This window comes from Nicotiana sylvestris, chromosome 6, assembly GCF_000393655.2.
Source record: "Nicotiana sylvestris chromosome 6, ASM39365v2, whole genome shotgun sequence".
NCBI lineage: Eukaryota > Viridiplantae > Streptophyta > Magnoliopsida > Solanales > Solanaceae > Nicotiana > Nicotiana sylvestris.
Genome location: NC_091062.1, coordinates 154,543,013 through 154,568,049, shown reverse-complemented (window position 1 = coordinate 154,568,049; position 25,037 = coordinate 154,543,013). Strand labels below are relative to the sequence as shown.

Here is a 25,037-nt window from a genome sequence, read left to right as displayed (position 1 = left end):
TGAAACCCCGTATTTGCACATCGTAGTGCTATATTGAGGTGAGACACACGCTCGATGACTAGCGTAGGGTCGTGCACTATTGGGGATTGTGACTTGGTCCGTCCCGATTGATGATTTTACCGCGTATTTGGCTGAAACTTATTTGCTATCATCATGATTTGGGCTGTTTACCATATTTGGGCTTCGTTCCAACTATTTGAACCCTTCGGGGATTTTATTACTATTTCCTCACTCTTTTGACTTATTACTTAAATTTAGTCATGTTATTTTCCACTGTTTTACTACTCAGCCATATTTACTCAGTTTTGAGACTTAAATGATATTTTAAATGATGTTTTGGGCTGAGAAATACTATTTTACTAATGCCCGAGGGGCTTGTGAGTATTTTTGACTGAGTAAGGCCGAGGGCCTAGTTGTGAGGAAACGTTGATATTGATTTGAGGCTGAGGGCCTGAGATATGTATGCCACGAGGTGGCTTGTTGATATTGTTTATGAGGCCAAGGACCTGAGATATATATATATACGCCACGAGGTGTCTTGACTGATATAAGGCCGAGGGCCTAGATTTGATGCCACGAGATGGCTTGATATTTTGCTTGGGCCGTAAGGGGTCCCTCCCGGAGTCTGTACACCCCCAGTGAGTACGGGTACCCATTGTCATGTGAGATATAGCGCGAGGGGTTAATATTGTTCTATGTGATAGCCCAAGGGGCTGGTATTGTTCTATGTGATTGCCTGAGGGGTTGGTACCGTTCTATGTGATTGCTCGAGGGGCTGGTATTGTTGTGAGATATTTGCCCGAGGGGTAGAGTTGTTGACATTGAGCCCGAGGGGCAGAGTTGTTGACATTGAGCCCGAGGGGCGAACCTTTATGTGTTTATCTTTTATATTTACCTATTAAACTATGTTATTTGTGCCCGAGGGGCAGATTTCTGTGCTTATCTGCACTAGTTGTTTTGCATTCATTTGCGTACTGTTGAAAAAGCCATTTTCAAAGAAGTTTAAACTAAGCTAAGATGTTTAAAGAGATTTTACAGCTTCACTACTTTCTTACTGGTTTTTGAACTGCTTCTATACAGCATCTTGATATGTTGTACGTGATTTCTTTCCTTCAATATTTATTTACATTTGTTACTCACTAAGTTGGAGTACTCACTTTACTCCTTGCACCCCTGTGTGCAGATTCAGGCGTTATTGGTACCGCTCCCGAGTGCTAATACCTCCAACTTCAGGCGGGCTTCCGCAGATTACGAGGTAGTTGTTGATGTCCCCAGCCCCGTGTCTCTACTCCCTTATCATCTCTATCTCTTTTCATACATCTGTACTAGCTTATAGACTTAGCAAACTTGTATTATGAATTATAGATGCTCATGACTAGTGACACCCCGGTTAGGGCCGTGTAGGGCTGGATTTCTGCATTGTTATCTATGTTTCCGCTATTCAGTAATATGTAAACCATGTTTAGACTATATTTGTGTTGATTAACTGTTTAAAAAGTGAATTGGGTTTAATTGGCTGGCCTTGTCTTCACGAGAGGCACCATCATGACCGTGTTCGGGTTTAGGGTCGTGACAAGAAGAAATCCGTTGTCATCTCTTATTTCTGGTTTTTAAATTTTTCAAACATCTTTTCTATATTTATTTTCTTTTATCTTATTTCTTTTAGGATATTAAAAATTAAAATTAACGAACAGTACTCTCTTTCCTCTCTCTTTCCTCGAAATCAGATTTTAACGTTTAAAAATGTACGTCAGACCGTTACTGTTGCCGGTGAACCCTCCGGCGACGGCGACCAGGTAAATGACCCTGACCCTTCCCCCCCCCCTCTCTCTTCTCTCTCTATTCTCTCTCTCCTCCCTTCTCTCTTTTCATTTTTTCACTTTTTCTTCTTCTCTTCCCTCTTACCTCTAGTAGAGTCTCGCAGATCGGTACGAAGACGTCTGTATTTATCCTCGAGAGGCTGCAGAACCTTTAAGAAAACTTCACATTCTTGAATTCTTATCGTGCGTCCTTGATTCAGCTTGAAATGTAACTCTTTGAATTTCTTCCACGCGTTCGTATGCGCGCATGATCGCTCAGTATCAGATGTGCATTGATGGCTTGTGATTCCTTAATCGAGGGGCGAGATGTGATTTCTGTGAGTTGATGTTGGTCCAGTTTGGAGAACTTGAGGCCGGATCTTTGCCTATGGCTTGAGCACCAAGGTGCTGATTATGTGAGCAAGTATTTTTGAACGTATATGTTCGGTATTGTCCCTATTAGTGGAAGTGACGACTGGATAACTATGTGATGAGTATTTGGTACTGCGAGATGTATCCACATGATTTGGAAGTGACAAAAAGGTCTGCTAGAGGATAGAAGAACTATTAGGTGCTTGAATTCCATCTTTATTCGAGGTATAGCCCCGAGTTATGGGCGTGTGGAGGATCTTTTCATGTTTCCCAGTTGTGAGTGAAGTAAATTTCATGTTGCGGTATGAGTTCAGACTGAGGAAGACTAAGTGACTACGTACAGTTTATGACGGTGGAAGGTATACAGAAATGTTAGTTAGAGGCAAAGCAGGTGGGTTATCTCCTGCGAAATGTTCTGAGGTTGTACGATCCTTATGTGTCTGTTAGAAGATCTCATTTTCAAGTGAAGGATATGTGTTGCAACTTAAATTGGGTCACTTAGAGAGTGGGTGTAACTATTGCGAGAGTAGAATGCGAGATTTGCAGAAGAGTTAAAATTCTAGATGATCTGTGTTTTCATAAGCTTATAAAAGATTTGAGTTTAATCTCACTATGGTATCATGTCATCAATAGAGTATAATCGTTATGAGTTATTGAGTGTGTGTTGATCTATGGCTTCGAGCCGAGTGGGGAAGTCTGCCATTGATTAGGCGATTGCATGGATAGGTGCTATGTTGGTTCCAGTTTGAGGCATGCTGGTGAATCAGTTATGGCTTGCGGAAATTGAGACCGAGGATGGCTCGAGTAAAGGAAAATTTTGACAGAGGTTATATTATGCTTCATAGGGTATGAGAATCACGGAATATCTTGAGTTGTTGTTGGTAAAGGATGCTCGATGCATAGAGTAGGAAGTTGTTTGGTTGTACTGGAATAAGGTTACATTCTGCGGTGTCAGAGTGCTAGTGAGGCATGGGTTGACGGTTCGTTTAATTAGGCTAATTGTGGTTTGAGTAGAGGATGACTCTCGGGAATGGTTCTAATAGGTTCAAGACTTTCAGGTAATAATTGGAGATATTTAAGTGTATAATTGGGCTAGAAACTGAGGTTTGCATTAGAGGGTGCCAAGACTTGTGTCACTTCTATATCAATTATGGGATCCTATGTATCAATATCATGAAGGTAAAGGTAACGGATTTAGATTCATAGGAAGTTTCCTCAGAGTAAAGTATTTTGAATGTGGTGCCTTTGGGAATAGTTAAGAGAGTATTCAGTGGCTTATGGGTGTCGAACGGTGTGGCTTTATGCTTGGGTCCTGTGTGGTAAGTTTGGGTTGAGGAATTGTGATGTTATAGCAAGAAGGAGTATCAAGTTGAAGGTAAATCAGAAGGAAACTTGGATAGATGGCATAGCTTGGTAGTGGGTCGGATCGATATGGTAAGGATATGATTAACTCTTTGGATGCTTATGGGGTAATAAGTCTCTACAGGTGTTTCGCGGCAATTCTTTTGGGTTTTAGAGTCATACGTAGCTCGGTTGAGTTAGAAGGATTCAGTCCTGATGAGGTAGGGTTGTGCAAATGGAATTCGGGGAGTTCTTGGTGGTTCCTACCTTCGTTGGAGATGTATATTTTCCTATTGGCATGAGGAGCATATGATGTATAGTGTTTTTTTTTCTAGATGGGATCAATGGGAAGTTCTTGGCTAGTGAAATGCATAGTTGCTTGCGGTTCGGAAGGGATATGAAGTTCTCATGGTTATCCTAGAATGGTATGGGTTATGCGGTATTTTGTAAATAATTGAGAATTGCGTGTGTGAGGTCGCGGTTCGGTTCTGAAAGGAAGATCATAAAATTCTTAGGCAGCACAGGCAGTTTCAGATAATTAGAGGAATGATCTTCAGATTATTAAGGAAATGGTATTGCTAATTGGAGTGATTTGACAAGGGTATATGTTTCAGAAAAGGCAGTGAGATTAAGTTGATGGTACTTCGGTAATATTGCGGCACTTTATTGTTAGATCGACTGCTGATATTCGAGTTTTCTTGACGGCACAAGGGAATTTTAGAGTATCTTTCGTGGAATGATTGGGTATTTGAGGTGTGGTATGCATTCGGATGGCGGAATTAGGATCAGGTGTGTTGATTCATGTGCCATATGGATTTGGAGACGGGAAGTTCTCATATTCAGGCTATGTTGTGGTTACGAGTCGTGGGTATCAGTACTGTTTAGTGACTATCAGGGTTTGGAGACCCGAGCGGATCTTTTGTTGCTTGGTATGTTAGATTTTGGATGTGATATTAGGTTCAGATTGGTTGTCTCCATGTTGTGTCGTTTTGGAATATTGCGCTAAGGCGGCGTTGTTGGCTATGCCGGAGATACCACATATTGAGTGGTGAGGTTCAACGGATTATGTCCTAGTGGAGTGGTTTTATATTTCGAAGACCCAGCGGATGGCTGGGAAGAATTGTCTTTCTTATGTGGGCTTTCGTGATAGATGGCAATGCAGAGGCTTCTACCATTGATTCAGTTCCGGTGGGGAAGGGCTTTTCGAATGTGTTTCTTGTGGCCGGGCATGCTGCCGGAAAAGGTTGTTGATTTCGGTATTGATTTGATGCCGGGCACCGTGTATCATATGGCACCGACAAAGTTATAGGGGTAGAAGGAGCAGCTTCAAGACTTCCTTGATAAGGAGTTCATTGGCAGGCCAATGTAGATGCGTGTTCTAACTTGAGCCGGCTTGGTTGGCACCAAATTGTATTGTTGAGGGATGTGTTGATTCGAGTGTTATTGAGCTTATTAGTAATCTGGGGAGGTCTATGAGTTACCTTTTTGTGTTGCGAGATGTATGATTTGTTGGTTGTGGGCACATATGGTGCGGTTCTATTAGGGTTTCATAGTGGAAGTCGAGCGGGAAGAGTATTGGGTGTTGCTCGGTAAATGGCGTATCGGTTATGTCCTTTCAAGTTTGTGTGGTGTAGGTTATTTGCTTTACCGTGGGTATGATGATATGTTTTGGCTCCAGACATCAAATTATGCGTGGTTGTCGATTTCGATCATAGTGACTTGAGGTGGTTCATATGGAACAGTGTTGGATAGGATCACGCATCACGGCGAAGTGATATGAAGGTATGACCTTGCGGGTTAGATTTGTGTGTTCTGTTCTTATGATGTGAGACGGGTTCTCAACCTTGTGTTGTGGTGGTACTGGTGAGCTTGAGGTACAGCTCTTTCATTTGAGTCAGTTTCATGATGTAAGTATGTTCGGATTGTTGCTTATTGGTGCGCGGACTGTGCAAGTTGTGGCTTTAGTCTGTATTGATGTGTCATGTCACCAGAGTAATTGTGTTGGATTAGATGAGATCGTTGGGGTCTTTAATGAATACAAATGGACTCGATTTCAGCATGTTTGAAGGATAATATCAAGATTCGGCTCAGAAATGTGCTATGGTCCTTGCCAAAGGAGAATTGGCTTCATGAATGGTTGATCTGAGAAACGGTTATGGTTATTATGTGTTTCATTTATCATTGGCAGTATATGAAAGTGTTGGAATGAGACTTTAGTGATAAGAGTTTTTTTCCTATCGGTATTTGGGTGTTGTGTACAGCTGCTGTGAATAGAAGTTATTGCTACGAGCATTTGAGTTATGTGGTTTATCATGTAATTGCATCTGAGGTTGTAGGTATGGGTTATTACAGCTGGTTCGGGCTTATTCAGAGTATAGATATGAGATTTTGATCTTATGGATGATTTCGATAGTGGAAATGCGGTTCTAATGTTTATGGGCTAGGATGGGTTGTGAGATTTCAGTCATATTGTGTTATCGGACCTATGTGAGATAGGGTGACGTGGGATCACCCACGGGTATATGCATGGTAAGGTTATTCAGCAATTGGTTGGCTTTTAGAACAACTCTTGGCATGCTCGAGGACGAACGTATGTTTAAGTGGGGAGGATGTAACGACCCGACCGGTCATTTTGAGCTTTTGTACTTCGCTCGCCAGTTCTCGGGCATGACTTGTCCCGTGTGGTGTATTATGACTTATGTAAATCGTTGGTGTTGGATTAGGTTAATTGGAACGAATTTGGAAGAACAGTTCTCAGTTTGAAGCCTTAAATTTGAAAGGTTTGACCAAGAGTTGACTTGTTTGTATATGATCTCGGATCAGAATTTTTATGATTTGGTTAGCTCCGTTAGGTGATTTGGGACTTAGGGGCGTGATCGGAATGCATTTTGGTGGTCTGTGGAAGGTTTAGGCTTAAATTGGTGAAATTGAGATTTCGGCGTTTTCCGGTTGATAGTTGAAATTTTGATATAGAGATTGGAATGAAATTCCGGAAGCTGCAGTAGCTTCGTTGTATCATTTGGGATGTGTGTGCAAAAGTTTAGGTCATTCGGACGAGATTTGATAGACCTTTTGATCGAAAGCATAATTTAAGAGTTCTTGGGGTTCTTAGGCTTGAATCCTATATTAAATTGGTGATTTGATGTTGTTGTGAGCATTTCGAAGTTTTGAACAAGTTTGAACGATATCATGGGAGGTGTTGGTACAATTGGTTTGAAGTGTCAGGAGTTCCGGGTAGGTTCCGGGATGTTTTAGGCCGAAAATCATAGTTGTAGCAGGTCCAAAAGGGTTTCAGGCCTCGGAACCCACCCGCGCGATCTGCACAAATAGAAGTGCGGCCGCGGTATGTGCTGCGCGGACCGCACAAAATGAAATGCGGCCGCAGTAGGTGCTGTGCGGACAACATAAAATGCTGTGCGGCCGCGGTGGGGAATGTTTCACTAGTCCTACTTCGGAAGCTCGTATCATTTGATATACAAGAAATTTTGAGATGATTTAAAAACAAAATTTGTAGACCTTCGTGTCTAGTTTCCTGAAAGGTAAAGATATTGCAATTTGGACATCTGTAGCAAAAGTTATGGCCAAAATGCTAAAGCCTGTCACTATAGAGGAAAGCCTGTGCGGCCGCGGTCGTTTTTGTGCGGACCGCGATCGATTTTGTGCGGTCCGCGGAGGTGAAAATCTGTGGGGTACTTTATAAATACCAGGTTTTGGATTTTATTTGATATTTTGACCTAGAGGGCTCGAAATTTGGCAATTTTTCGAAAGTTTTTCAAGAACTTCATCGGGGTAAGTGATTCTAACTCAGATTTGGCTATAGTACATGAATCTATCATTGAATTCATCATTTAATTCGTGATTTGGGATGGAATTTGAGAAGAAAATTTGTGGAATCTTCCAAAAATATAAAATGATGATTTGAAGGACCAAATGGTACCAGAATTGGATAATTTTTATATGGTTAGACTCGTGAGAGTATAAGGATTCTAGTTTTGTGAATTTTGTCAAATTCCGAGATGTGGGCCTGGGGGTCGAGTTTGACCAATTTCTGGAATTTTGTGGTAATTCAATTGTTTTCTCTTGGGCTTCGTTCCTTGTGATGTATTCGTTCTGATTTTGGATAGATTCGACGCGTGTGGAGGCTGATATGAGGGGCAAAGGCGTCGCGAGCTAGAGATTTAGCCGATTCGAGGTGAGTAATGATTGTAAATGATGTTTTGAGGGTTTGAAACCCCGGATTTGCACATCATAGTGCTATATTGAGGTGAGACACATGATCGATGACTAGCGTGGGGGCGTGCACTATTGAGGATTGTGACTTGGTCCGTCTCGATTGATGATTTTATCGCGTATTTGACTGAAACTTATTTGATATCATCATGATTTGGGCTGTTTACCATATTTGGGCTTTGTTCCAACTATTTTAACCCTTCGGGGATTTTATTACTATTTCCTCTCTGTTTTGACTTATTACTTTAAACTCAGTCATGTTATTTTCTATTGTTTTACTACTCAGCCATATTTACTCAGTTTTGAGACTTAAATGATATTTTAAATGATGTTTGGGGCTGAGTAATAATGTTTTACTAATGCCCGAGGGGCTTGAGAGTATTTTTTACTGAGTAAGGCCGAGGGCTTAGTTGTGAGGAAGCACTGATACTGATTTGAGGCCGACGGCCTGAGATATGTAGGCGCTTGGGCCGTAAGGGGCCCCTCCCAGAGTCTGTACACCCCCAGTGAGCACGGATACCCATTGTGATGTGAGATATAGCCCGAGGAGCTGATATTATTCTATGTGATAGCCCAAGGGACTGGTATTGTTCTATGTGATTGCCCGAGGGGCTGGTACCATTTTATGTGATTGCCCGAGGGGCTGGTACCATTTTATGTGATTGCCCGAGGGGCTGGTATTGTTCTGAAATATTTTCCCGAGGGGAAGAGTTGTTGACATTGAGCCCGAGGGGCAAACCTTTACGTGTTTATCTTTCATATTTACCTGTCATTTACCTGTTAAACTATGTTATTTGTGCCCGAGGGGCGGATTTCTGTGCTTATCTGCACTAGCTCTTTTGCATTCATTTGCGTACTGTTGAAAAAGCCATTTTCAAAGAAGTTTAAACTGAGCTAAGATGTTTAAAGAGATTTTACAGCTTCACTGCTTTCTTACTAGTTTTTGAACTGCTTCTATACAGCATCTTGATATGCTTTACATGATTTCTTGCCTTCAGTCTTTATTTACATTTGTTACTCACTGAGTTGGAGTACTCACTTTACTCCTTGCACCCCTGTGTGAAGATTCAGGCATTGTTGGTACCGCTCCCGATTGCTGATACCTCCAGCTTTAGGCGGGCTTCTGCAGATTACGAGGTAGTTGTTGACGTCCGTAGCCCCGTGTCTCTACTCACTTATCATCTCTATCTCTTTTTCAGACACCTGTACTAGCTTATAGACTTAGTAGACTTGTATTATGAATTATAGATGCTCATGACTAGTGACACCCCGGTTAGAGCCGTGTAGGGCTGGATTTCCGCATTGTTATCTATGTTTCTGCTATTCAGTATTATGTAAACCATGTTTAGACTATATTTGTGTTGATTAACTGTTTAAAAAGTGAATTGGGTTTAATTGGCTGGCCTTGTCTTCACGAGAGGCGCCATCACAACCGGGTTCGGGTTTAGGGTCGTGACAAGAAGAAATTCGTTGTCATATCTTATTTCTGGTTTTTAGATTTTTCAAACATCTTTTTTATATTTATTTTCTTTTATCTTATTTCTTTTAGGATATTAAATATTAAAATTAACGAACAGTACTCTCTTTTCTCGAAATCGGATTTTAATATTTAAAAACGTACGTCAGACCGTTATTGTTACTGGCGAACCCTCCGGCGACGGTGACCAGGTAAGTGACCCCGACCCTCCCCCCTCTCTCTACTCTCTCTCCATTCTCTCTCTCCTCCCTTCTCTCTTTTCATTTTTTTCCACCTTTTTTTCTTCTCCCGGTGACTTGTCCTCGCGTCGGCGTCTTCTGTTTAGTCCGGTTGCAGCCCAACCCCCTCCCCTGTTCTTCTTTTCTCCTCTTTCTTTTTTTCTTCTTCTTTCACTGCCCGCTTTGTCTCTGCAGCCCCGGTGTTCTCCGGCGACGTCAGACCGGTCCGGCAACTCCAATTGGACCAATACCAGATCGGTGTTCATCAGTGGTGACGATGGCAGCCCTGTATTCCTTTATTTTTCTTGGTCCCGTGGTGTGTTTTGTGTGTTGTAGGTAGCATTTTTGTGGCCGTTTGGTGGCGGGAGGGAAGTGCACGCGCAAAAGCAGTAGAGCATTCCAGTTGGCAGGAACAAGAGCAGTGCATCGGGTTTCTCAGCATACGGTATACACCAAGTCGAAAGTCTAGGTTAGGGACTATGGATATTAGCAGTGAGCGGGACATGCGTGTGCGGACAAAAGGAACAACCTCGATAAGGGTTGTAAGCACGTGATTTTTGCCCTATGAGAGAACTCCCTCTGCTACCCTCGCGGGGCGGAAAAAGGAGGTGTGACAAGGGTCAACAAGGGTCGGCAAGAATTGGATGCGAACGTGCTAGGTGGACGCAACATCGTCGTATATACCAAGACAATCCCCAGGTTCTACTCGTGGGAGTTGGTACCTCCCCTTATTCATTTTCTTTTATTGTGTTAGTTAAATTATTGCAATCTTTCTTCCTATTTTTTTATCCATCGTATTAGTGCGCTTATAGTTGTAAAGTGTCTTTGTCTAACTTGGTCTGTTGCCTTGTGTGTATTAGGGATTCCCATAGTCTGTCGTAAGTATAGTGGCTATGGTCTGGGATGGTCGAGTAAGGTCATGTCCTCGGGGGGAGCGGGGGGTGGGGCGGGATATAGGGCATAGGTTAGGGGGTGGGTCGGGAGGCAAGGGAGGTAAAGGGAACAAGGGTGCCAATAGGTTAAGAATCGGGTCATGGAATGTAGGTACATTGACGGGTAAGTCTATAGAGTTGGCAACGATTCTCCAGAAGATGAGGGTCAATATAGCGTGTGTCCAAGAGACAAGGTGGATAGGGTCGAGGGCGAAAGATGCGGACCGGGTATAAACTTTGGTACTTAGGGGTCGAGAAAGGTAAGAATGGAGTGGGTATCTTGGTGGATAAGGAACTTAGAGAGTCTGTGGTCGAAGTTAGAAGAGTGAATGATAGATTGATGGTTATTAAGTTGGTGGTTGGTGAGTACACCCTAAACGTCATTAGCGCCTATGCACCGCATGTGGGCCTAATGAGGAGGTTAAACGACGCTTCTAGGAAGGGATAGATGAGATTGTGCGCCAGGTACCACCTACCAAGAAGCTATTCATAGGAGGGGACTTAAATGGTCATATTGGGGCGACCACAGGTGGTTATGGCGAGGTGCATAGAGGCTTTGGTTTTGGGGAGAGGAACGGTGGAGGTACTATGCTGTTGGACTTTGCTAAGGCTTTCGGGTTGGTGATTGCGAACTCTAGATTTCCGAAGAGGAATAAACATTTGGTTACTTTTCAGAATGCGGCAGCGAAGACTCAGATTGACTATCTCCTCCTCAGGAGGTGTGACAGCGGGCTGTGCAAGGACTGCAAGGTGATTCCGCGTGAGACACTCGTGATGCAGCATAGACTATTGGTGATAGACGTTGGTATTAGGTTAAAGAAGAGGAAACAGACTGCTCGGGGAACACCGAGAATCAAGTGGGAGCTTTGACTAAGGATAAATCCCAAGAGTTGGAGTGGCGGCTGTCGGCTATGGGTTCTTGGAGGAGCAGTGGGGACGCAAACACTATGTGGGTAGCAACAACAAACTATATAAGGGCATCTGCGAGAGAGGTATTAGGGGTCTCGAACGGTGTCTCTGGTGGGCATAAAGGAGACTGGTGATTGAATGAAGTGGTCCAAGGTAAAGTGGAAGCGAAGAAGGTAGCATACATGAAGCTAGTGGGGAGCATAGGTGAGGAGAAGAGGCTAAGGTAGCTAGGAAGGAAGCTAAACTGTCAGTCAGAGAGGCTAAAACTGCGATTTATGGTCATCTGTACAAGGAACTAGGGGAAAAGGGCGGTGAGAAGAAGTTATTCCGGCTGGACAAGTTGAGAGAGAGGAAGGCTCTGGATTTGGACCAAGTGAGATGCATCAAGGACGAAGATGGTAGGATACTGATGGAAGATGCCCAGATTAAGAGGAGATGACAAACTTACTTCCATAAACTTCTGAATGAAAAAGGGGAACAGGATATTGTGCTAGGTGAATTGGAGCATTCCGAGAGTCACCATGACTTCGGGCATTGCAGGCGTATCGAGGTTGAGGAGGTTGTGGGGGCTATGCGTAAGATGAGTAGGGACAGAGCAACCGGGCTAGACGAGATTCCGGTGGAATTTTGGAAGTGTGTAGGGAGAGCGGGTTTGGAGTGGTTGACTAGGTTGTTTAAAGTTATTTTTAAGGCGAAGAGGATGCCGGATGAGTGGAGGTGGAGTACGGTGGTTCCATTGTATAAGAACAAAGGTGATATCCAAAGTTGTAACAATTATAGGGGTATTAAATTACTGAGTCATACCATGAAAGTATGGGAGAGAGTCATTGAAGCGATGGTGAGGAGGACAGTGTCTATATTCGACAACCAGTTCGGGTTTATACCAGGTCATTCTACCACAGAAGCTATACACCTTGTTAGGAGATTGGTGGAACTGTACAGAGAGAGAAAGAAGGATCTGCACATGGTGTTTATTGACCTAGAGAAAGCATATGACAAGGTTCCTAGAGAAGTTCCCTGGAGATGCTTGGAGACAAAAGGTGTGTCGATTCCCTATATTATGGCGATTAGGGACATGTATGATGGGGCCAAGACTCGGGTTAGGACAGTAGGAGGTGACTCTGAGCATTTTCTGGTTGAAATGGGGTTACACCAAGGCTCTACGCTCAGTCTGTTCTTATTCGTCCTGGTGATGGATGCATTAATAAACCATATTCAAGGGGAGGTGCCATGGTGCATGCTATTTGCCGATGACATAGTTCTGATTGATGAGTCACAAGCCGAGGTTAACGGGAGACTAGAAGTTTGGAGACAGACTCTTGAGTTTAAAGGTTTCAAGCTGAGCAGAACGAAGACGGAATACCTGGAGTGTAAGTTCAGCACTGAGCCGGAGGAAGTGAGTGTAGATGTGAGGCTTGAATCACAGGTTATCCCAAGTAAAGGCAACTTCAAGTACCTTGGTTCGGTTATCCACGGGAGAGGGAGATCGATGAGGATGTCGCACACCGTATTGGGGTAGGATGGATGAAGTGGAGGTTAGCATCCGGAGTTTTGTGTGATAAGAGAGTGCCAACAATACTCAAAGGTAAGTTCTATAAAGCAGTGGTTAGACCGGCGATGATGTATGGGGCTGAGTGTTGGCCTGTTAAGAACTCACATATCCAAAAGATGAAAGTAGCAGAAATAAGGATGTTGAGGTGGATGTACAGGCACACTAGGATGGACAAGATTAGAAATGATGATATTCGGGAGAAGGTGCACATGGCTCCCATTGATGACAAGATGCGGGAAGCGAGACTGAGATGGTTCGGACATGTACAGAGGAGAAGCCAAGATGCTCCAGTAAAGAGGTGTGAACGACTGGTTGTGGAGGGCACGAGAAGAGGTAGAGGGAGGCCTAAGAAGTATTGGGGAGAAGTGATCAGGATGGATATGACGAGGCTTCAGATTTCCGAGGACATGACACTTGATAGGAAGTTATGGAGGTCGAGTATTACGGTTGTAGGCTAGGAGGTAGCTGAGTCTTGCGTTACCTTGTACTGTTGTGAGCCTAGTCTGGTAGGATTTTTGTCTGAAATAGCTAGGGGCGTTGCAGTGTCTTACTATTTTCTTTTTTCGGTGCAAGACCTATTTACTAGCCATCATTTTTGTTTTGCATTTTTCCTTCTGCATTTTATGTTCCTATTTTTCCTATGATCTCTGTGGTGAAACTAATATTCTCTCCTTTTTGTTTTTCTTATTATCTTGAGCCGAGGGTCTTCCGGAAACAGCCTCTCTACTCCTTTGGGGTAGGAGTAAGGTCTGCGTACATACTACCCTCCCCAGACCCCACTTGTGGGATTTTACTGGGTCGTTGTTGTTGTTATCTTATTTTTTATGTCTTTCTTTTTTTTTTTTACAAAAAAATAATTTATTTCTCTATAAAAAGATGAGTTTAAATAGAAATTGTCTACATAAGAACTTTATTTATATTTTTAATGTTTAGTTGAAATTCTTCCATATTTTTCTTTTTGCTTTATCTAATCAACCTAAATAAGTGCTCGACTTACCACTTAAATTAAAAAACTGAAAAATGTGTAATTTATATATAATCCATATATAATATGTGTATAATATATATATATATATATATATATATATATATATATATATATATATATATATATATATATATAATATGTATGTATGACTAACATAGTCAAATATAAAATAAAGTTACCATATACTATTTGCATTTATTAGCTTGCCACTTGGCTTAACCACAATGCAATTATATATGGTAACTTTCTTGCTTTAATATATATATATATATATACTAGTCTTAGATATATATATATATATATTAAACTCTTTTTTGTTACCTGGATAACCATAGACATATATCCTATATGTTACATTTATTATTTATTTTAAAAGAAATTCGATTTATTCAAATCTAGCTATATTATTTTAAAGAACTATAATTATAGGGTTTTAAGTGTGAAAGAGTTCTATAGTTATATGGAATAGTTTTTTTTTTCACAGTCGCATTAGTATTTAAATAATTAGAAAAGATAACAAAAGTTCCTATCATTATTGCATATGATCATTAACCGAATTAAGTATGATAGCTTGACAAAAAAAAGATAAATTTCTTTTTTTTTTTAATTTTAATTCAAATTTAAAAACTTTATCTATAAATTCAAAATTATTCTTTAATTCAATTCAGTTATATATATATATATATATATGACTAACATAGTCAAATATAAAATAAAGTTACCATATACTATTTGCATTTATTAGCTTGCCACTTGGCTTAATCACAATGCAATTATCTATGATAACTTTCTTGCTTTAATATATATATATAGATATAACATTATGGATGTTCATTTAGTACCCCGTTGTAAATGGGCTTCCTGAAGAAGCTTATCCATATGGAACTACGCCATAAATATGTTTATCTATTTAATACTCTATTGAAAATAAGCCTCCTGAAGAAGCTTATCACTTCAGTATCCGGGTATGGATAAACATTACCCCGGTAGAAGATTATCCATATCGGGTATAATAAGCTTATCCTTTCGATAATAGGTTATGGATAAACATTACCCCGGTAGAAGATTATCCATAACGGGTATAATGAGCTTATCCTTTCAGTACTCCGTTATAGATAAACATTACCCCCAGTAGAAAGTTATCTATATCTGGTACAATGAGCTTATCCTTTCAGTACTCCGTTATGGATAAACATTACTCTCAGTAGAAGATTATCCATATCTGGTATAATAGCAACTTACACAACAGCTTGCAGTATCAGCTTACAGCAGCTTGCAGTAGTAACTTACACAACAACTTCCTTTCTTCTATAAATAGCGTAGATTTCAGTTCATTATGTACATCAATTTGAATTCGAATAATATATCAGTTTCTCTCTATACTTATCTTTACTTTACCGTCTTTATTTTATAACAAATTAGTATAAATTACAGCATTATTTCTTTATACCTTGAAACAAACAGACCCTTATACCAGCTTTTACTCTTGCGTTAGCTGCCAATCTAACATTGTACTCCATTATCGAGGAAATTCTACCAAAGGAGAGAGAGAAGACAGAAGCCTAAGTTTGGAAATGAGAAAATTCGACGCGTGGCCGGTGTTTTTCCGGAGGGAATGGAGCCGCAACTGGCCGTTCCTGGTGGGTTTTGCCGTCACCGGCGCTATCATCACCAAAATGTCCCTCGGCCTCACTGGTCTGCACCGTGTTTCTCTCTTTTCTATAATCTGTTTATATATCTCAATGTCTCTGTTATGATGATTGAATCCGATTATGTTTTGGCGATGTTTGAAACTTTTGCAGAGGAGGAAGCAAAGAACTCTCGATTTGCGCAGAGGCATAAGAAGTAAGTCCTGTAACCTTAAATTGAATTTATACTGTAGATCTCTATGTTGATTCATCTTTACAGTATGAAATGTTTAAGAAACTAACAGCTTGTTTGGATGGTTGTTACATGTTGTATTGTATCGTATTGTTACTTTTAAATATAATGTTTGTTTTGATTGTTACTTAAGTTTTATTGTATCGTATTGTTAAATCCTTTGTGACGTAACGGCGGAAGTGTCACTTTACGGAGCGACCGATTAGGTGTGGTCGTTACCTAATTTTTTCTCTAATCTTGCTCTTTTTTATTATTAAATACTCCTACCCTATCTTTTTATCTAATAATTTTACCTAGTACCTTACTTTTTATTTATAATATTGCAAGTTTATTCTTCGTATTATTAGTGCATGACATCAAACAATACAATCTATCCAAACATTATATACATCAAAACGATACAGTAAAATACAATACAATAAAATATGATACATTATGAAACGATACATAACAACCATCCAAACAAGTTGTAAGGGCAGCTAATGAACGGAAATTTGGCTTTTAGGCTTTTATGACTATGTATAACGAGCTGTAGTTTTAAGGGGTTTCTTGTTGAGTGCAAAAGGATTGTTTATGTTTGCATTCCCGATTGTAAGTAGATGATAAAAGGTGAAACATTTTTTTTCCTGAAGTGCGCCAGAGTTTGAGGCAGAGGATTTATTTTTGTAATTCAGGAGTTACGAGTGGTCAAAGCAAGGATATGTGCCCTGAAACTATAGGATATATGAATACCTTTGTAACAACAATACTCTCAGATGTAGAAAGCCAAAATTTTTATGTAGGAAAGTCTTAGGAGTTTTTTAGGAGTAATGTAGAGGAAAAAGCTTAGAAACTCATGCTAAGAACTGCAACCGGGTTGAATAGGATACTGAGCCTAGTAACAAAAGAAATTTTCAGGTTAGAAGACAGATCGAGAGACAGGCTAGAATGTGAGTTCCAAAGGCTTGATTGCGAGCTGTAAAGAATCCAGAAGCTCTGGTTGAGTCAGGAAGAATCAATTAATGTAAGATTCAGAAGAGACTTAAATGCTAGGAGTTTGAGGTAATGAACAATTTCCCTGATGTGATACAAATCCAGTTGCCTCGGCTACAAAAAGAGATGAATTAAGGTGGAACGGAGATAATGCCAACCGTTTCTCCAGTAAATCCTACTATTTTTAGTTTGGCGAAGGAGAATGCCCTGTGGAAACATTTCTGAAAGCAATTTGGAGGACAAAAGCTCCGCCAGAAATTACTTCCTTTGGGTGGACGACCATACATGATGCCATCCTAATTCCTGACAACCTGAAGAAATGGGGCTTGATTCTTTGCAATAGAAGCTACATATTTGACCAGAAGATGGTGGTATATGTTTCTAGCTCATTTAGAGCTGTCTTGAAAAATTATGTCCCAATCAGAGTAGTCAAAAGCAAAAAGTGTAAAAAGCGCCAAGGTCTTTTAGAGCTTTAAACGCAAAGCGTAATTAAAGCGTGGGCTTTAGCGGTTTAGCCAAGAAAACCGCTAATGAAGAAAATTTTGACTATAATCAAGCCAGCATATGTGTGTGCGTGCGTGTGTTTTGTGTGTGTGTGTGGTGTTGTATGTGTGTGTTGTTGTGCCCTTAAAGACAGAACCATGAGTGAAGGTGGACACGATTTAGACAAGAGAATGGAAAAACTATAACATGTTGCTGTGCTCTTAAAGATAACCCATCGGTGAAGGTGCACACGCCTTAGCACCTTGATGCACTCTAAAGCATCAACCGAGCGAGGGATAGGGCACAACCTGGGCTTCCCCGAGCTTCAGGGTCTAGGTGAACTTAAAACGAGCTTTAGCAACGCTGTTACTAATGGAAAAAGAAGCAAAGAAGACATGATAGATAATAGCATGTACATTGCATAGCAAATATGGAACGAGGGAAGCAGGATATGGGAGATGATACTATTTTACATAGCTTGGCAAATATTGAAGTAAAGAAGCAGGAAAAGCATTTAAAAGCAATGTGATAGGGCCTGACGACTGGTTTTTTTGGGGCAACCAGAACAAGCGGGTGTCTTTATTGATTTATGAGCTCTTTGTGAACTTTATGTACATCTTTGTAGTCTGCCAAGTTGGTGCTTTTGCTTCGTTATAAAAAGAAAAAAAATAAACCAAAAGGGAGATCAAAATAACTGACTGTAAAGGAACAGGATTAAGGGGTGTTGACTGTTGAGTTATTGTTCAGAAAGTGGGGGAGCAAATTTTATCAAAAAGTGTGGGAGCAAACTTTACTTTATTTGGTTGTCTCTTGGGCTATTTAAGTTTTTTTACATGGTCTATCAAAAAATGCTTGATGTACATGGTTTATGCCTTTGGGTGCGTCTACAACAGCAACATACCCAGTGTATTCCTACAAGAGGGATTTGGGGAGGGTAGTATGTAAGCAGGCCTTACCCCTACCTTGTGAAGGTAGCGAAGTTGTTTCCGGTAGACCCTCGGCTCAATGAAAGCATAATCACAGCAGTAATGACAAAGACTACGGAAAGAAGAGCAGTAACAACAACCAGAAAAATAACAGAACCGAAGTAAACGAAACAACAAGTAGTAAAAGAGATCTAAGACTAGGAAATATGAGAATAACAGTAGTACTACAGGTAAGAAAGGGAATTATAGGTTTGAAAGAGAAAAATGCTCGACTACTCACTAACCTACTACCCTAATCCTCGACTTCCACACCTATCTATCAAGGGCCATGCCCTCGGAGATCTGAAGATATGTCATGTCTTTCTTGATCACATCTCGCCAATACTTCTACTGCGTACCTCTACCTCTCCATGGATTCGCCATAGCCTTTGGATGCGTCTGTTCTAAAAAAATTCAGTTGACCTATATGAATAGAATTATGTTTGAGTTGACTAGAGCACCAAAAAGACCTTGAGTTTTCTATGGTTTCTATTGGTGGTACTGATATTGTCTCTTTTCGTCTTCTTGAACTGAGGGTCTTTCGGAAACAAACTCTCTATTCCCTCAGAGTTGGGGTAAGGTCTGCGTACACACTACCCTCCCCATACCCCACTAGTGGAATTTTACTGGGTCGTTGTTGTTGTTGTTGATTGATATGCTTACCGACACATTAAACAAGACACGTGGATCATTTCCAGATATTGCATTTCTCAGAAAGGCGATTGCTTAGTGAATGTTTTATCATTTTTTTGTTTTATATACTCTGCATGTATGTAACTCATTTGATTAAAAAGTATTTACATGTACTTGATGTGTAGACTTCTATTTGTTGTGAATTGGAACCAACTTTGTTCGTGTACAGCTCTTGGTCTCTTTTAATGGGCTTTTTACATCACAATGATGGCCAAACAATGTTTCCTTATGGAAGATTGCTTAGGTTATTGGTTTTAAATGTTCTTCTGAATATAATTTGCCCTGACATGTTGGGCGTACTATTCTTAATGTCACTCATCTACTGTTAATTGCAAAAAAATATCATACTTCGTTTCAGCTGTAATCTCTGTCAGTATAGTGGAATGTTATGATCTTATTGGCCTAGAACTATGAGATATGCTGAGAGTAGCGGGATGAATTAGCCCACTTAAAGTCGTTATATTATCTCATTGAGGTGGGATAAAAGAAGCCTTAGATAATTTTCTCTACTCCTGCTTGAAGCTTAGCAAGACAAAAGCAATGATGTAAAAACCTCTTACTTTACCTGGATTATGTTAAAGGGTTTTTTTATATTTATTGGTCCCATTGTTATCCAATTTTTGATTAGTAAGTGAACCCAAACCATCTGATCTGAAAGCTCTGTTAAAGTTTGAAGATGCACCCTATCTCAAGGTGAAGGTGTTTAAAGTAAGATTGCCTGAACCATGTGTCTCCTTGGATTGCTCAGCTTAGAAAGAAAAGGAAAAGAGTTATGTGGTTAGAGTAACTAACATCTATTCATATCAGGAAATTTTGACCTTTTATTGCTGAAAGTCTGAAACCACCATAGTATTTGAGAGTTGCTTTTTCTGAGCTCCGAATGCTCACTGTACGTAGAAATGAATATTATTTTTCAACTGTGATAGATCCTGGTTGATATTTGTGGCGTTGAAGCAACATAAATTATTACTGTATTATTTCTTATTTATTTTGTTGGCTTCTAATGTGGAGGAAAATTTCATCTGTTTCATTCGGGTTTTGTATTAGAAACAATACTTGCTAGATTAGTAATGGATTTATCTTATGTCACTAATCTTCCAACTTGTCTAACTTGTTTTATGTGCTTGCAGTTAAATCTTGTCATGCTTAATTTTGCGGCTGAGTGGAGACTACCATGCTGGACAGCCCTTTTTTTGGTACTATTTTTTTAACTGTCGAAGACAAATTTATATTGCATAAAATGTCTCCCAAATCTTTTGGTGGAGACTAAACTCATGTTATTGGAAGCTATCATTTAACTGAAAACTGCTTTTGTTTTCTATACTACTAACTAAGGATTTATCTCTCAGAACCCTCCTTGAATGTGAAATATTCTGAGAGTTCTTTGACAATCTCCCAGTTCTATAATCACGTTCGTCTCAGTAGCAGACAGCTGAGTTCTACCTTCCATAGTTTTCTATGATGGTATTTGACTGGATCTAGAGTTTAAAATGTTTATGTGACTTGTATATTATAGTAGCAATAGTGGAACAAATAAGTTGGACTGTCTTATGCAACAAAGGTTTATGGGTTTTGGTTTCTGATCATCCCCAATTGCGTATGTACACGAATGGAAGGATGCTGATATCTGTTGTTTTCAATCCAATGAAATATGCAGACAAGGATTTCTTTCTTATTTTTGTTTGCCATATGTTACTAAATCCCCTGATCTATCAGCATTCAAGAGACTACTGCGGCAGACATCCATGCCTGTTATTGTGTCTCTTTCGGATAGACCTTATGTCACGTTCCGAAATTGGATGCCCCTGATGGGAACTTAGCGAGCCAAAATTTGATGGCCGTTGTAATTAGCGAGAATTTATTGACGAGTTTAGATGGTGACTCCATTGAATAAATCTTTTTTTTTTTCCGGCATATTTGAGAATTCCCTGTTTTCAAATGAAACATCCTTTTAAGTGGTGAAAAGGGGAACGAAAAGGAAAGATATATAAATTACTAAAGAGACCTGGATTTTATTCAAATAACAGATTAACATGGCGTTCTCTTTTGAATTTTTGTTGCTTAAGGAAAAATTTACCAGACCAACATGTTCCCCGAAAAATTAGTAAACATTTAAAATACGTTAAAGGACCAAATATACTCCTCTACTATTGTTTAAATTTAATAATTTGAGTTTATCCTCTTGCCGTTGGGTAAATTTGCAAATATACCCATATTTTAACAGAAAAATGATATTGTATAGTCGCTCTCAAAATAATTGCCCAAAAATGTATATTTTTTTAATATATATATATATACACATTTTGTATGTTAACTAAAAAATTATACAAATTTTATACACTTTTTCAGCTACCAAATATAAATAGTTTCTGACGTGGACTAAAAATGACAGGGAAACTACTAGCTATGTTCATTTATAAGTAGCTTATTACAAAAATTGGCCAATTCATTAAATATTACTAATATTAGTCAATTAGCTATTTGTAGTAAAAAAAAGAAGAGAAAGGCCAAATTTTTACTTTCGTTTGAGTGAGCGTTGTTAGAATAGATTGGATATACCTTAAGGAGCTTGAATCTCAGTTTTGGAGTGATTTGGTGGAGTTTTGAGGTGGTTTGAATTGAAAATTCGAAGTAGAAGATGAACATGAAAAAATGATCTGTGTATCACATATGTATTATATTTGTATCAAATGTGTATCACATGTATATCCATATATACCTGTATGTGAGATACATGCATGATACACATTTGATACATGTGTCGCAGGAGAATTTTTTGAACTCAATTTTAACTATGAATTTTGATATCAAATCAGTCCAAATCACCTCCAATATTCCTCAAATTTTGTATATTGACTCATTTATATGTTTTCAATGAATTTCAACCATCCATAAAATTTCCTTTCCGTCGTTGCATATGATATTGCTAATCATGCTTAAAAATATGAAATGAGATTTTTGCGTGTGATTTTTGGGGAGAAAGAACCTTATTTATTTGAATTTTTAATTTTCATATGTGTTTTGCTAGTTTTTGTAAGTTTATGATTAATGGCTAGAAGTTAGTAAGTTGAAATTTATTTGGGACATTTATGTAAGATTCCCAAAATGATAATACCCCTATTTACATAACACTTGGCAGCCTCTAGTCAAAGTCCAACCCAGAAACTAAAATCCCGAAACCGGCCTAAAACCCATGACTCGTCTCACGCGTGTAATGTTAAAATAGCACGGTCTAGCCAGTTTTCAGACTGGTCATTCAAAAATAGTCAGCGTTTGCCGAATCATTAAAAAATAGCCACTATTTTGCTGCAACAGAGACCGGTCCAACATAATATACCCAAGTTCGGTGCACCTGTGTATGAACTTCCAGCATATTATGCTGGACCGGTATACTTTGCTAGCTCCAGTATAATATACTGGAGATTGGAGCACCGGTGCTCGAAACTCCAATATATTATGCTGGACCGGTATATTATACTGGAACTCCAGTATATTATGCTGGAGTATTTTTCCGGATTTTAAATAGTATTTTCGTTCAGATTTATCTTTACATGAAAAGTGGTTAAATATCGATTACTTTTGAAATTGTGGCTATTTTTGAATGATCGCTTGTAAATCTGGTTATTTTTGAATTTCCCCCGCGTGTAACAGGGTAAAGAATGAACTCAACCTTCCTCGCTAGCGGAGTGATGGTGGTAAACTCGACCCAGCGTTAAAATTGGGTTTCGAAAAATCAGCCATGAAATACAAACTAATCTAACATGATAAATAATAGAGAAACTTCCAGAAATTATTATGTTTTAGTGGTTATTAGCTAGTTGTAGTTACCATTTACTATATTACTTCTTATAGCTATGTTTCAGATTTTTAGAACGTATTCAATGTATTTAAGTTACTGTATTCATGAATACGATAGCATTTCTAGGCGTGAAACATGAGATTACAGCTAGACAGATTTTTGTATTCGAGTGTATTGGACTGTATGCATGGCATGAAACATGGGACTACAGTTGGACAGATTATTGTATTCGACTGTATTCACGGCGTGAAACAAGGGATTACACTATTTTTAAACAGAAAGTGAATCAATTAACATAATAGACTCCTAATATAACTCAACAAACTCAATTATAACACACAAATTTCGTATTTTCAGTTATAAAAAATATTCTCAACCGAAAAACACTCCAAAAGTATAGCAATCTTCAGAGAAATTATATAATACATATATATATATAAATTATATTAATTAAAAAAATATATGAATACATTCATGAAATATAGAGAGACAGTGAATACAATGGAATACAACGGGATACATTGAAATACAATGGAAACAAAGACAATGAATACAATGAAAATACATAGAACACATCGAGATACATTGGAATACAATGAAAAAAAAAGACAATAAATACAATGAAATACAACGAGATACATTGAAATACATTAAAATATATTAACAGAAGTATTTCTTCTGCGAATCTGGTATCCGAAGTATATCGATCAATTGGATCGCGAACCTTCTAACTACATCGATGAACGCCACGGTGAACCAGTACCCTGGCACTGTACTAAGTAGTGCAATCAAGGTTTGTGCTCTTGCAATCTTGTAAACTTCTTGAACGACATTCATGGTTTTGGCTGCTGGTATCCATCCAATTGCGCTGGACACATCTTTTTGGAATAGATTTTGGCTATAGAAAGCAATGTCCAACAAGAACCATGTGGAAGTTGTGCCGCATAGGTGCAACCCATGGCGACGGACAAATTCCCAAGAAAATAGACCAAATTTATTGGTTTCGTCCCTAGACATTTGTTTTATTTTTGCATCCTCAGGATCAATGTCAACTTGCAGTACCCTTGAGATCTGATTCGTTAAAACAAGAGAAAATGTCTATGGAGAAAGACTGGAGTTCAGAGAGAGATGGTGGAAAAAAATCTGAAAGAATGAGAGAGAAAAATAATACAAAGCGTATTTTATGGCTTAAGGGTAGGAGGTGACCATAAATAGATATTTTGGTATAAAAATCAAAAGGTAGCTATGAAATATAACTTTTTAAAAGGGTATTTATTTAAAATAAATAAAGTATCAACCTTTGCTATAGGAGGTAAAAATTTCTAAATAATACTATATAAACTAGTAAATTAGCCTTAAAGGAAATCAAAATATAGTTAAATAATTATTGTTAAAATTCTTCTATAACTAAAAAGATATAAATCTTCTCTTATCTCAATTCTTCAACCATAAAACTATTAATTAATTATATTCTCAAGGTTGATACCAAACTGGAAAAACAAAACCCAGCTCAACAAATTCAAGAGATAATGTGTTCTTAAGCAAAAAGCCAAAATATATATTCCCAAATCCCAATTACCAGTTGGTATCTCATGTTTATATTTTAAATAAGTGAAGGAGTTGTGACATAAAAAGGGAAAAGAAAATAAACCATATAAACGATCAACACATTTTGGCCATGCTCATTTGTCAGATTTGTATGTAACAAAAGATAAATGTAATAATATAGTTGTTAAGCAACAAAGTAATAAAATGTTAAATGTATCATAAATAAGTTACCTTGGCAATTATTAAAAAAATATTGATGTGGATGATCTATATATAATCGTTTTAGCGGAGGTGAAGTTGAAGTCTTCCGGGTGATGACCTTTATTCGTAAAACGAAGGGAACTTCTGTATACTCTATTGAAGATTCAAGATTAATCGAGTCTCACATGCAGCATAATAACCAAAAAAACCAAAGTTGATTTCTACAGTTAACTTAAAATCAAAGAGAAAAGTGAGAATATAAAATATAGAGATACATGAAAGACAACAAATAGTTTCAAAAACAAAAAGAGATTTACGTCAGGGGATTAGGAGAAAGAATAGAAAGAACCTTCTTTCTTGAAGCGCAAGAAAGAAAAGGAAGCAGATTGTGAAAGCTAAGCATTTTTAAAGAGAGGATTTAATTTGCTGTGGGTGGTAAAATCTATATCTATATATAGAGAGATATATATAAAAGAGAGACATTGACAGCTAATGTGGCATTCTTCTAAGCCAGGATTTCAACTTATCTTTTCTCTCAATTATATTTTTCACCCTTTTTCTATTATTTTGCCTCTTTCCTATTTGTTCAAAATATTTTTTATCCTTCCGTTCACTAAAAAGTATTGTCCTTTCATTAACCCTTTCCATTAAATCTCACTCAATTAATTAATCTTCTT

The 25,037-nt window shown here is 38.8% G+C and overlaps 1 protein-coding gene and 2 long non-coding RNA genes across 3 annotated transcripts; 2 read left to right on the top strand and 1 right to left on the bottom strand.

Annotated features, from left to right (window-relative positions):
• Positions 1–15,279: 15,279 nt before the first annotated feature.
• Positions 15,280–15,667, top strand: LOC104222083 (ATP synthase small subunit 6, mitochondrial-like). Its single transcript, XM_009773265.2, has 2 exons — positions 15,280–15,513; positions 15,621–15,667. The coding sequence occupies exons 1-2, from the start codon at positions 15,393–15,395 to the stop codon at positions 15,665–15,667; spliced, it is 168 nt and encodes a 55-aa protein (XP_009771567.1). The 5' UTR covers positions 15,280–15,392.
• Positions 15,668–19,942: 4,275 nt separating this feature from the next.
• Positions 19,943–20,392, top strand: LOC104222076 (uncharacterized). The gene is made up of 2 exons (XR_709870.2): positions 19,943–20,008; positions 20,162–20,392. It is a non-coding gene; the product is annotated as an uncharacterized lncRNA (long non-coding RNA).
• A 2,812-nt stretch (positions 20,393–23,204) lies between these two features.
• Positions 23,205–24,574, bottom strand: LOC138872147 (uncharacterized). Its single transcript, XR_011400591.1, has 2 exons — positions 24,391–24,574; positions 23,205–23,709 (listed from the first exon to the last, which is right to left on the bottom strand). It is a non-coding gene; the product is annotated as an uncharacterized lncRNA (long non-coding RNA).
• Between the last annotated feature and the right edge of the window lie 463 nt (positions 24,575–25,037).

Coding starts and splice junctions, on each gene's coding strand:
- LOC104222083 (XM_009773265.2), top strand. CDS start 15,393: ATGAGAAAATTCGACGCGTGGCCGGTGTTTTTCCGGAGGGAATGGAGC. Junction 15,514..15,620: donor AATGTCCCTCGGCCTCACTG/GTCTGCACCGTG, acceptor AAACTTTTGCAG/AGGAGGAAGCAAAGAACTCT.